This window comes from Cyprinodon tularosa, unplaced genomic scaffold (assembly GCF_016077235.1).
Source record: "Cyprinodon tularosa strain WSP-4 unplaced genomic scaffold, ASM1607723v1 ctg28, whole genome shotgun sequence".
Lineage (NCBI taxonomy): Eukaryota > Metazoa > Chordata > Actinopteri > Cyprinodontiformes > Cyprinodontidae > Cyprinodon > Cyprinodon tularosa.
The window spans coordinates 829,666-843,153 of record NW_024038985.1 but is presented as its reverse complement, the minus strand read 5'-3'; the positions used below and the strand labels follow the sequence as shown (position 1 = coordinate 843,153).

Genomic DNA, 13,488 nt, shown 5'->3' with positions numbered 1-13,488 from the left:
ACATACAAGCCGCACCGGACTATAAGCCGCAGGTTTTTTATGTTTACACACAAACTGTCTTGCGCTCGCAATGTCCGTCTTACTCGCTGTCGTTCTGTCTCATACCACTCTGCTTCCGGAGGACCTCCGCATTCCCGTGCGCGCATGGTGGATTTAGGTACTACCCTAGTGGCCGTTAGCTGTAAAAGTCCATAGATAAGCCGTATTGTTAAATAAGTCCAAGGTCGAAAAATGGGGAAAAAGTCGCGGCTTATAGTCCGAAAATTACAGTAAGCCTTTCAAAAACTAGTTTTGATTACAACCAGCCCATTAATTTGAAGGGAAATGAATGATCATATGACACAACAATGAAAATGTAGCACGCTAAATGTTTGCAGCTAGTGGTGTCAAACAGTGAGCTAGTTTATTAGTTTAAGAACACATCTAAGAAATAACTCTGGGCTATAAAAGCTTAAGAGATTGCTGAAAAAAATCTTGATTTTCCAAAAAATAAAATCCTCATTAATAAAATGGATCAACTAATGGATTAGTTCAATCTCCAGTCTAGTCTGAAATGTTTTGCAAACTTTTCTTCAAGCGTCCGCATTTCTTCACTCTCCTACCAACTCTTCCATGTCTGTGCTAAAGTAAAGCCTCCCCACATCATGATGCTTCCACCGCTGTGTTTCACTCAGGTTAGTGTGCAGAGCATCTTCTCCCACATATTCAATGTGTCCTCTACATCAGTAGGAGGTCCTCCAGGCTTATTGCCCTTCATAATCTAGATTCTTCTCTGCCAAGGAAGCCCGATGTAAGATATAGCGTTACCTTCTGAGTTTGCTTTAGGGGCTGCTGAAGCCCATTAATCACCTCATCTGCTTGTCTGATCTTCTTGCCCAACCAGTCTGTTCCCTGCTCTTCATGAAGGTGCTGTCAATCTAAATAAACCTATAAATTCTTTACAGTACAGCTGGATTTATACAGAGATTACATTTCATAGTTTTTTCTATTTATTTTGAAGAAACAAAGTAATGAAACCTGTTTTACATTCTAATTTTGAAAATAAATATCAGTTAAAGAGATGGAAATGTACTGGGTAAGGACTGTCTGCACATATAGGTGGTTTGACTCTTCAAAAACACCACTAACTAATAACTTCCATGGTAAACATCATTCAGGTAGTTATGGGTCCAGTATTTGATTAATGGCTCATTGTCACCGTTCACATTGTTTACTTAAGCTGAGCCCAATACAGAATGTTATGTCTGCATCCTGCCTGCAGTGACCTTCATGCTGCACATTTTAAAGGAGCACAAAGCAAAGGACCTGAATGATGTCCTGAAAAACAAACATTGATCTCCCTTCCCGTTTTCAATTCACAAAAGATTTATGTTAAAATTTACCAAAAACTGTAAATAAAAGACAATTAACTGACTCTAATTAAACATCATCCACAGGAACTTCCCAAATAAAACCATCTACAAACTAAAGCTTTATGATTGACCATTCTCTGAAAGTTAATCCAATTTAGGACAAAATATACAAAAAACACCGCCTAACATCTAGATTTTAGATTCGTTTGGAAAGACATTCATTCCCAGGTGGGAACCTCTGAAGCTGCTGTAAATGTTTATTGGTCTTAAGCTTTAATCACCAGGTGCTGAAATATTAGACCCTGGGGCAGGGTTGTTTGTTATTGGGTTTGATTTACGATTCACTGCAGACTCGTTAATGTTGGGTTTACATTCATGAACATTTATGATGACTGATAGAATTTATTTAAAGCTCCTGTGTCCAAGAAATGAGACCCAGCTCCTAAAGAGACAGCAGGATGTCTTTGGAAGAAAATCCATTAAGGATGCACCGAAAATTTTTGTACCAAAATGACGGAAAAGTGCGTTTTCCGTTTTAGAGCAATTGACATTTAACACTGAAACAACATAGATGAAATTTGTGATCATGTGAAAGAGGGCAAATCCAACACGGGTTGAAAAAGCGAGGGTTAGCAAACAGTCAGAATGCAGAAACGTTCACTGAGTGAAGAAAAGGACTAGTGAAAGTGACGATGTGCGAGTTTAAGCCCAGCTCTTCTGTGTCACTTTGAGGTCAGGTCTGGGGCAAAGAAATACTGCCACAGAAACCCAAACGTCCCCATCACCATTCTGAATATGAGAATAACATTGGACGCAGAACTGACATTGGACATTCCCACATCGTCTCACACACACATGCCCCATTTACACTACCCTTGAAAAACCGTGCCGAGACCGGTCCGAGCTCAGTAACTGAGATAACTTATCGTGTGTAAATGGAAGGCAAACTTAACCGAACCGAGCTAGACACAACCAGACCGAGCTAACTGCAGACCAGTTCCAGAGGTGGGCTCGGCTCGGTTTTTCCCTGGCTCAGTTCTCTGATAACATAACGCGATTCACACTCCATTCCAGTAGTTGGCGGTAATGCCCCTCCGGAAACAGGAGAAGAACAACTTTTCTTCAACTATAAACAACAATCGAAATCTTCTCCAAGCAACATTTTAAATAATAACACTGAAGTACAGCAATAATAATCAAGCAAAACATTTTGATTTGCTTGATTCCCTCCTTCTTCGTCTTCTTCTTCTTGTGTTTTATGGCGGTTGGCAAACAACTTTTGGTGCACTACCGCCACCAACTGCTTGATTTCCTCCTTCAATACTGGCAGTAATACCGCAGATCGTCACTAGGAGGCGAGGAGTCGAGGAACCGAGATAGCGTAATGTGTAAACGGTCGTCAGAACCGAGCTCGGACCGGTCTCGGCATGGATCGGTTTTTCAGGGGTAGTGTAAATGGGGCTTTAGATGCATTTCCGTTCTTTTTATTTCTGTGTAATAACACACAACATGTCAGTCGCTTGCAGTGCTACAACAGGTCATCTGGCCAATGAGATTACAGCAGAGAATCCCACTGGACTTCCAGCTTGTGACTTGAACGCTGAATAGAAACTTCAATCTGAGACCTTATTTCCTGCCCAAGTAAGCATTTAGAGAATAACTGCTCCTGGTTCCCCTTAGTTTGCTTTTGACCCCTAAAAGATGCCATTATAGTTTAGCCTATATGTATCCAGCTGAGCAAAGAAATTATCCAACACACAGGTGTATAAGATTTCCAGAATGCTGTTACAGTAGCAGCCATTCAAAATGGCCCTTCCTAGTCAAACGCCAGCCGAATGGCAGCCCACTTCCCTCAAACTCTCAATGAAATCACCTCCAACTTCCAGCCACTGGAGTGACCCCCTCCGTCTCCTGGGTGTGCATATTTTTTTAACTCTGACTCCACCCTTTCAATGAATTACAGGGTCTGACCAGGAGACGACACGTCTCTTTAGATTTTAATGTCTACAAATCATGACAGAAAGACTATTTTACAAACATAGATTGATGTTTAAAAAGGAATTGTAGGGGACCAGCCGAGGGCCCATCAAGGAAAGTGGGGAAATTTCTAATGGCTACTACTGTACCTCATTGGAAAATATATTTATATTTCATTTAATCGGTTTTTAAACACTACTAAGTTTGCGTCAGATACCTTATATGCCATATTTACTTGGCTGAGATTTTCCTTTCGCATTCGTTTTTACACCTGGACTTTCTTTCAGTATATTGCTGTAATTACGATAACATCAGTTACACTTCTATCTTCCTTGAGGTCTTCTCAGCCAAAATATTTAGAAAAATGTGCATCATTTATTCCAAGCTTCTCTTGTCTTTCAAAGTTGAACAAATCCTCAGGAGGACAGCCTCTGCTATTATAATAAGCACAGCTGTAGGGGTGTGCTTCACGTAATGTTCTACACATCATCAAAAAAGTAGACTATCAGGGAAAGTTTTCCAGAATGGTGTCCTTACCACTTGAAGAATGGTGGGGTTGCAGCCGATGATGAAGGGCAGGCTGCGGAAGCCCTTGATGCGATGAGCGATCCGCACAGGCAGCTCCTTGTGAAGGTAATTGGCACTGCTCTGTGATCGCACACAGAGAAATATCAGTAAGAAGCTACAGAATACGAGGACAGACTATTTACAGTAGTACTCTCAGTGTGGGCGAAGTGTTTACCAAGATGTGGTGTCCATCAGGAGACTTCCCAGAATACAGGAGGGTGGCTAAGGTCAGTCGCACTGAAGCCTGTAGGCAGAGAAACACAGTTAGAGGATGGAGACTAAAAGCCCAAACGGCAACTGGAAAAGGGATTTCTCTGTTCTGTTGTCATCTATACAGGTGCTGGTCATAAAATTAGAATATCATGAAAAAGTAGATTGATTTCAGTAATTCCATTTAAAAAGTGAAACTTGTATATTATATTCGTACATTACATACAAACTCATATATTTCAGATGTTTATTTTGTTTAATTTTGATGATTACAAATGACAACAAATGAAAATCCCAAATTCATCATATCAGAAAATTAGAATATTACTGAAGACCAATAAAAACAAAGGATTTATAGAAATGTTGGCCAACTGAAAAGTACGAACATGAAAAGTATGAGCATGTACAGCACTCAGTATTTAGTTGGGCCTCCTTTGGCCTGTATTACTGCAGCAATGCGGCGTGGCATGGAGTTGATCAGTCTGTGGCACTGCTCAGGTGTTATGATAGCCCAGGTTGCTCTAATAGTGGCTTTTAGCTCTTCTGAATTGTTGGGTCTGGTGTATTGCATCTTCTTCTTCACAATACCCCATAGATTTTCTATGGGGTTAAGGTCAGGAGAGTTTGCTGGCCAATTAAGAACAGGGATACCATGGTCCTTCAACCAGGTACTGGTAGCTTTGGCACTGTGTGCAGGTGCCAAGTCCTGTTGGAAAATGAAATCTGCATCTCCAAAAAGTTGGTCAGCTGCAGGAAGCATGAAGTGCTCTAAAACTTCCTGGTATGTGGCTGCGTTGACCCTGGACCTCAGAAAACACAATGGACCAACACCAGCAGATGACATGGCACCCCAAACCATCACTGACTGTGGAAACTTTACACTGGACTTCAAGCAACGTGGATGAAGTGCCTCTCTTCTTTTCCTCCAGACTCTGGGACCTTGATTTCCAAAGGAAATGCAAAATTTACTTTCATCAGAGAACATGACTTTGGACCACTCACCAGCAGTCCAGTCCTGTTTCTCTTTAGCCCAGGCAAGACGCTTCTGACGCTGTCTGTGGTTCAAGAGTGGCTTGACACAAGGAATGCGACAGCAGAAACCCATGTCTTTCATACGTCTGTGTGTGGTGGTTCTTGAAGCACTCACTCCAGCTGCAGTCCACTCTTTGTGAATCTCCCCCACATTTTTGAATGGGTTTTGTTTCACAATCCTCTCCAGGGTGCGGTTATCTCTCTTGCTTGTACACTTTTTTCGACCACATCTTTTCCTTCCCTTCGCCTCTCTATTAATGTGCTTGGACACTGAGCTCTGTGAACAGCCAGCCTCTTTAGCGATGACCTTTTGTGTCTTGCCCTCCTTGTGCAAGGTGTCGATGGTCATCTTTTGGACAACTGTCAAGTCAGCAGTCTTCCCCATGATTGTGTAGCCTATAGAACTAGACTGAAAGACCATTTAAAGGCTTTTGCAGGTGGTTTGAGTTAATTAGCTGATTAGAGTGTGGCACCAGGGGCCATCAATTTTGAACCTTTTCACAATATTCTAATTTTCTGATATGATGAATTTGAGATTTTCATTTGTTGTCATTTGTAATCATCAAAATTAAACAAAATAAACATCTGAAATATATGAGTTTGTATGTAATGTATGAATATAATATACAAGTTTCACTTTTTAAATGGAATTACTGAAATCAATCTACTTTTTCATGATATTCTAATTTTATGACCAGCACCTGTATTGAACCAGATCCTACCTTTATCCCATTCCAATTAAAATTATGTCAGTTTAAAATTATATCAGTTAGCTATTAAAAATTAATGTATAAGAATTACCAATAAAACAAGAAATGTTTTGTTAAGAGGTTCATAGGACAAACACATGAAGCAGATAAACACAAACAGCCTTAAACCAATGTCCCATCAGCCATATTGACAGGAGGCTGATGGGACAATGGTTTAAGCTAGTTTTGCAGTCACATTTCTCAAGCACCCTGCTGACATCCAGGCGACCATGAACCACACTATATAGCAACGTATTCTAGATCCAAGGGGACCCTGTAGGGGCAGTGCTAGCCGTGCTAACTATGCAGGGGCAGTGCTAGCCGTGCTAACTATGCAGGGGCAGTGCTAGCCATGCTTACTCTGTAGGGGCAGTGATAGCCATGCTAACTCTGTAGGGGCAGTGATAGCCATGCTAACTATGAAGGGGCAGTGATAGCCATGCTAACTATATAGGGGCAGTGATAGCCATGCTAACTCTGTAGAGGCAGTGATAGCCAAGCTAACTCTGTAGGGGCAGTGCTAGCCATGCTAACTGTGTAGGGGCAGTGATAGCCATGCTAATGATGCAGGGGCAGTGATAGCCATGCTAACTGTGTAGGGGCAGTGATAGTCATGCAAACTTTGTAGGGGCAGTGATAGCCATGCTAACTATGAAGGGGCAGTGATAGCCATGCTAACTATATAGGGGCAGTGATAGCCATGCTAACTCTGTAGAGGCAGTGATAGCCAAGCTAACTCTGTAGGGGCAGTGCTAGCCATGCTAACTGTGTAGGGGCAGTGATAGCCATGCTAATGATGCAGGGGCAGTGATAGCCATGCTAACTGTGTAGGGGCAGTGATAGTCATGCAAACTTTGTAGGGGCAGTGATAGCCATGCTAACTTTGTAGGGGCAGTGATAGCCATGCTAACTCTGTAGGGGCAGTGATAGCCATGCTAACTGTGTAGGGGCAGTGATAGCCATGCTAACTCTGTAGGGGCAGTGATAGCCATGCTAACTGTGTAGGGGCAGTGATAGTCATGCAAACTTTGTAGGGGCAGTGATAGCCATGCTAACTTTGTAGGGGCAGTGATAGCCATGCTAACTGTGTAGGGGCAGTGATAGTCATGCAAACTTTGTAGGGGCAGTGATAGCCATGCTAACTGTGTAGGGGCAGTGATAGTCATGCAAACTTTGTAGGGGCAGTGATAGCCATGCTAACTGTGTAGGGGCAGTGATAGTCATGCAAACTTTGTAGGGGCAGTGATAGCCATGCTAACTGTGTAGGGGCAGTGATAGTCATGCAAACTTTGTAGGGGCAGTGATAGCCATGCTAACTTTGTAGGGGCAGTGATAGCCATGCTAACTGTGTAGGGGCAGTGATAGTCATGCAAACTTTGTAGGGGCAGTGATAGCCATGCTAACTGTGTAGGGGCAGTGATAGTCATGCAAACTTTGTAGGGGCAGTGATAGCCATGCTAACTCTGTAGGGGCAGTGATAGCCATGCCAGTCCAGGGACTGACTGCAGTTCTACTGTAAGGTGCCTTGGTCAAGATCAACGATCAGCTTATCTTACATGTAACAACCAGACCATGCATATTGCTTTAGGTTAATAGACTATAATAATTATGCTTTTTATGCCACAAAAAATTTATTTTTACTACCAGAATACTGGTGGTAACTGTTGATGCAAGAAGTCTTCCAACATATATTCAAAGAACCGTTGCTCTTCAACTGAATTCAGCAACAATTACAGTTTTTATTTTATATTGTAACATTTAAAAAATGTTTTTTTAATTATTGCATGACTAGAATAATCGAGGTTTAAATATAAGTGCTTTGAGAACACGGGGGAGGCTAAAGAATCCTAAAAAGCACCTCATCACAACATCAAAGTTTACACAAGAACATCTAAAGCTTAATGCGAGTTCAGGTTTCAACTCTTAAAACTGGCCTCTATGAAGACGAAAACTACGGCTGACCTGAAGTGACACCAGTCAAAAATGTATTTAAAAACATGCAGATGATATTTCAGACTTTAAGAAAACTATTTATGTGTTCAAATGTAGATACTGTAACCTGTATACCTAATATCTGTATGCGGAGAGCGCTGTAACCACAGTCATATTCTTTTATTTTACTCATAAATCATGGCTGATTAAACGGACTCCGATTCTTGAACAAAATGCCACAAAAGACGATGTTCGACAGTTAGGGGTCAAGAACATGGACAATAATCCAAAGTATATAATCTGGACCAAATCAATGGCTTGTTTCAGGAAAGAAGAGCGGATCAAAAACCCTCCTCAATGAAAACACAGATTTCCAGTCATTACCACTGATTTCCATTTGCTCTTTGGATTGCTGATAGGGCCGAAAAAAGCTTAATGGAGTCAGCCAATAAAAGGCCTGTAATGTAATTACGATAACGATGTAATCAACACATGTATTTCACACATACATAATCATTTTAGCACTTTTAGCACATCATCAGATAGTGTGTGTGTGTGTAATATTCTTGATATCTGACTACAGTATTATGCTCCATTAACACTCATTCTGTTGTGATGTAGTTGTATAATATGTCACATTACATGATTATAGACTGACTATGCACTGTTATATTTTTACCATAAACTACAGTAATCTACTGATGCTAAGAATCAGCAAGTGTGTGTAAAATGCATGATTTTATTTTAAAAGTCTTAAGCCCCCCTGGAAATGAAAAATTTATTGTTGTTCGATGCTGTAGCGCATGTACTGTTTACTTTCCAACCGGTTTAACCAGGGCAGGGGTCTGCAACCTGCAGCTCCGGAGCCTAATGTGGCTCTTTGGACACTCTACAATGGCTCTTAATAGTGCCTAAAAATGATATAAAGAACTAAATAATGTACCGTAAGAAAAAATACCAGTCTTAGACGCTTTTGTGGGTTTTATAAAAATACCGGAAAGCACCAGAAATATTTTTAGAGTCATTTTCCCTTGAATTAGCTTGGAAACTAGGTGTTATATTATTAGCATTTTTTATATAGATCATACTTCAGTTTTATGAATCGTTTTATGTTTTCCCTTATTTTAAAAGCAAAAAAATCTAAAAAAAAAAAAAAAAGTTCTTGTTTTTTTTTAAATGGCAACAGATTTCTTATGGTAGATTAATGTACACAACTGTCTAGTTTTGCCTAATGGAACACCTGACCCTATTGGCAGGTGAAAAGAGACCATCTCTGATATGTTTTGTTTCAGTCGACCAAGACAAATCCTATTTTTAACGTTTCATCTTCTAAAAGAAATCCTTTCTAAGGTCAAAAATGCAACGGACAGAGGGATATAATACTAAATGTTACCCCTTTGTGTTCACATAAAACACAGATATTGTTCTGCAGGAACCTCTTTAATTCTGCCCCCTGCAACCAGCAGAGGAAGAGTACCAGTCCTCAGCTGAGCCGTGACCTTCACCTCCTTTTAATATCTTTATTGAGTAACTCAGTTAGGAACCCATCTTTAACTCCAATAGAAGTTCTTAGTTTGGTTTTACTTAAATTATTATTATTATTTTTGGTAAACATCTTTATTTTAGCTTTATTACAAGTGGAGGACAGTGAAAATGAGAACAACCTGACCTACTTCCCCTGGTCCAACCCAGGGAAATTCTTTCCCTCTGTCTGGTGAGCAGAGCCAAGCAGGGAGACACTCCATGCTGGATTAATGTCCAACTTCATTTAGTTGGAGTTTAGTTGACTTTGGCTATGTTAAAAAAAAAACTGCATTACCTATTAAGAAATACAAGGTCTGTAAAACTTCACTAGAACTTATGTAAACACTTTAAATTACACCTCCTCTGGTGTATTTCTACAGTGAACAAAAGACTGTTTAGCAAGAGGGAACAGGTGGAAGATAGAGTGTATGTGGGAAAGAAAAACATCTGACTTCGCCAAGAAAAAAGAGGAAGGAAGAATTTCAACAGTGTGAAAAAAGCAGAGGTTTGTGCGGAAGAGGATTAGGGCCATTGAAGAAATAAAAAAAGTTAACTGATTTTTAAATATTATTAATTTAGTTTAAGGAGGGATAAAAGTCAGAATTCTGACTTTAATCTCAGAATTTCGACTTTTTTCACAGAAATTTGGATCTTAGTGTAGATGGGCACCATGGAAGAGCTGATTAAAACAAGAGAGCTAGTTTAGTCTCTAAAACAGACATGGCTACGGCTTGATGCTAACATGTTTGTTAGCTGTCAGAATTCTGTCAGAATTTTGAAGTCGGAATTCTGAGATTAAAGTCGGAATTCTGACTTTAATCTCAGAATTTCGACTTTTTTCACAGAAATTTGGATCTTAGTGTAGATGGGCACCATGAAGGAACAGATGTGGAGCACTCAGCTTTACTGACAAACGTGTGAGTCATTTGGAAGGATCTGTAACACATTGGTGGAAAATGGTGGAATTAGGTGACTTTTTACGTCCCTGAGGGGTCCCTGGTGAGGCTATTTCATTAATGGAAGAGCTGCTTAAAACAAGACAGCTAGTTTAGTCTCTAAAACAGACATGGCTACGGCTTGATGCTAACATGTTTGTTAGCTGTCAGAATTCAGTCAGAATTTTGAGATTAAAGTCAGAATTCTGAGATTAAAGTCGGAATTCTGAGATTAAAGTCAGATTTCTGAGATTAAAGTCAGATTTCTGAGATTTAAGTCGGAATTCTGAGGTTAAAGTCGGAATTCTGAGGTTAAAGTCGGAATTCTGAGATTAAAGTCGGAATTCTGAGACTAAAGTCAGATTCCTGAGATTAAAGTCGGAATTCTGAGATTAAAGTCGGAATTCTGAGATTAAAGTCGGAATTCTGAGATTAAAGTCGGAATTCTGGGATTAAAGTCAGAATTCTGACTTTTTTCTCATATTATACTGAAATAAAATGTAAAAATCTTTTTATTTCAGTGGCCCCAATCCTCTTCCGTAGGTTTGTAATAATGAAACAATGCATTTATAACAATGTCACCCACCCCTTTGCAGGAGTTAAGGCGTTTCGGTTGCTTTGAATTTAAATGTATTTTCTTTTTGTCTTTCCAGGGTTGCTTTCAATCACTGTTCCATTTAAATTCAAATTAAAGTAGGAGGGTCAAATGCTCAGATCAGGGCCCTAGGTCATAGCTGAAACCTTATTCTATTCTTGTGACCTTTTCTAAACTATCAGTTTGGCAATACATACAGTTTTATTTTAACTGAACTATTTATTAGTAGGATAAATTAATAACCCTCTTATTTAGATTAACATTTATGTGCTTTTGATGCTGCATTCAAGGCCGCATTGATATCTAAACAAATCAGAGCCAAAATGTAACAGTTCACTGAATCTTTAAATTTTTTTTAGAAATAGATTTTTTTGTTTGTTTTTTAATTAGAAGTCTGTGTTCTGAGCAGAATAATCTTGCTAAGAAACATCGCTTAACCATTTTTTCGAAATATAGCTCAGCCATTTGCTTATTTTACCGTTTAACGTCGTTTCTCCTGTTAGGTTAAAGAGGGCGAGGTTAGCCGCCTGTTTATTTGAGTGAATTACATTTACATTAATGTACAACAAATTTAGCTCTCTTCCTCTCCTTAATTTGTAGTTATGTGAACAGTCTGGGCGAAAAATTTGTTTTTTCAAATTTCCTCACTCCTTGAACGTAGCACCAACCTCGCTAGCTCGAGCCAGCTCCAGCCGGCTCGCGCTAACACTCCCCTCGCTGCAGACACAACATTTAAACGGTTACCTTTTCCGCCGATACATCGATGGCAGACTGGTTGTAAAACGAAGTGACCGTCTTTGACCGCTCTCTTGCCAGTTCTGAGAAACCCTGCGCAGACGACGTGGACCGGAATCTCTGATTCCCACTGCCGGTCTGCAGCGCAGCCGGTGATGTTTTGGTTGTCGATGCGAGGAAGAGGCTGCCGAGCCTCGGCCTTGCCCTGCCGGTGACACCGCTCAGCATCTCCGCCGCTATGCCTGCCAGGCCAGGTCGCATTTGGAGACGAGCTGAAAGCGCGAACAGGGCTCGCCCGTTCCCGGTGCAGAAAAGAAACTTGAGTTTTCTAGTTGCTATGAGGCCATGAGGGCTTTGTCAGCTTTGTGCACAAAGGCACGTATCTGATCTGAATACAGTAACTACGGGGTACAGAGAGGCCTTTGCACCCATTGGCCAGTGGGTCAAAGATGAAGGAAGCAGAAGGGCGGTTCAGCCAATCAGCGAGCAGCTCAGAGGCGGAGCTTAGTACCATAAACTACCCCACCACAAAGGCACATACTGTACTGTACAGGCGAGAACCGAAGGAAGAACAACAGCGCCAAAAAACAACTCAGCATTTATTAACATTTTCCCACAAAAAGAGAAAAATACACCACTTTTAGTTTTTTTTTTTAGACAACCAACCTACCCTAGTTAAACCAAACAGTTTCACTGTGTATTTCTATGCAATAAAAAATGACCTTTTCTGCCTTGTAATAATAAGAAAACATTTGATTTGAGCTGCATTTTACAAAATTGAAGAAAATTAGAGAAGCTTATCTCATAGTTAGGAGATAAGATCGGGGGCGGATTTAGGATATTTGGGGCCCTAGGTAAGACAGGCAGGGGCCCTCTGAATTGAGAAGGCAATACATAAAACAAACCCATTATACAGATAGAGAAATGTTAATAGAATAGACATCTGTTCTAGGTTTGGTCCCTCTCTTCTTGTTTTCCTCTCTATGTTTTGTACTCGGCTGACTTTTCATGCTGTCTCTAAAGGAATGATTTTCTCCAAGCACTAAGCTCACTTAGCTGATTGCTCCTTCCTGTGTTTCCAAAAAGGCCAAAGTAAATAACCCAGTCCTTCTTTTCACTGTAGACAAGCCATGATCTGCTTATCTGTTCTCCATTTTTTATTTGGATGAAATAATAGCTGCATGAATCATGACAGCAGACAAGATAGAGGAGAGCAGGAGGCGGGGCTACCAATCTACTTGCTCTGGAGAGCAGAGTTCGCTGCTTTTAGATGTTGTCGCCAAAGTCTCCAGTAGCAGAAAAAAGTTGCTAGATTTTGTGCTAGGCGCTTTTTTGAAATAAAGGTACTAGAGGGGTCTGATGGTGTGGTGAAGCTGACGAGGGAGAACGCTTTGATAAAATGCATTAGTCCCAACAAGGATACAGGAGAGCCAGCAATCACTGCCATGAGGTCATTTGTGAGTCTTAGAGCTATTTCAGTGTCATAGATTTGCTACTGCTTCTTTTGGTGCAGGATTACCCTCGACTGTTACCTTTACAGTTGCCTTTTGTATCTATGCTTCTTTTTCTATGTCTGGTTCTGTCTCCTGGAACCCCAGTCGGCCTCAGCAGATGGCCGCTCACACTGGTTCTGCTGGAGGTTTCTTCCTGTTAAAAGGGAGCTTTTCCTCTCCACTGTCGCTACAAGCATGCTTAGTGTGAGGGATTGCCTTCGAGTCAATGGGTCGATGCAATCAACTGGTTTTCCTTAGTTAGAAAACTTTGAATCAATCTGACTGAGATGACGTGTTGTGAATTGGTGCTATAGAAATAAACTGAATTGACTGTTTATCAATCAGGAAATGTGTGTACCGGCAGCAAACCAAAGTAGGCTCCTGAGA

At 40.7% G+C, this 13,488-nt stretch overlaps 1 protein-coding gene across 1 annotated transcript in view; it reads right to left on the bottom strand.

Annotated features, from left to right (window-relative positions):
* bckdk (branched chain ketoacid dehydrogenase kinase) overlaps nucleotides 1-12,039 on the bottom strand; it is a 37,263-nt gene extending 25,224 nt beyond the window's left edge. The window contains exons 1-3 of the mRNA XM_038290369.1: nucleotides 11,618-12,039; nucleotides 4,072-4,140; nucleotides 3,867-3,977 (exon numbers count right to left, since the gene is read on the bottom strand). Coding sequence (XP_038146297.1) covers nucleotides 3,867-3,977; nucleotides 4,072-4,140; nucleotides 11,618-11,869 — 432 coding nt within the window. The 5' untranslated portion in view covers nucleotides 11,870-12,039. The remainder of the gene's footprint in view (nucleotides 1-3,866; nucleotides 3,978-4,071; nucleotides 4,141-11,617) is intronic.
* Between the last annotated feature and the right edge of the window lie 1,449 nt (nucleotides 12,040-13,488).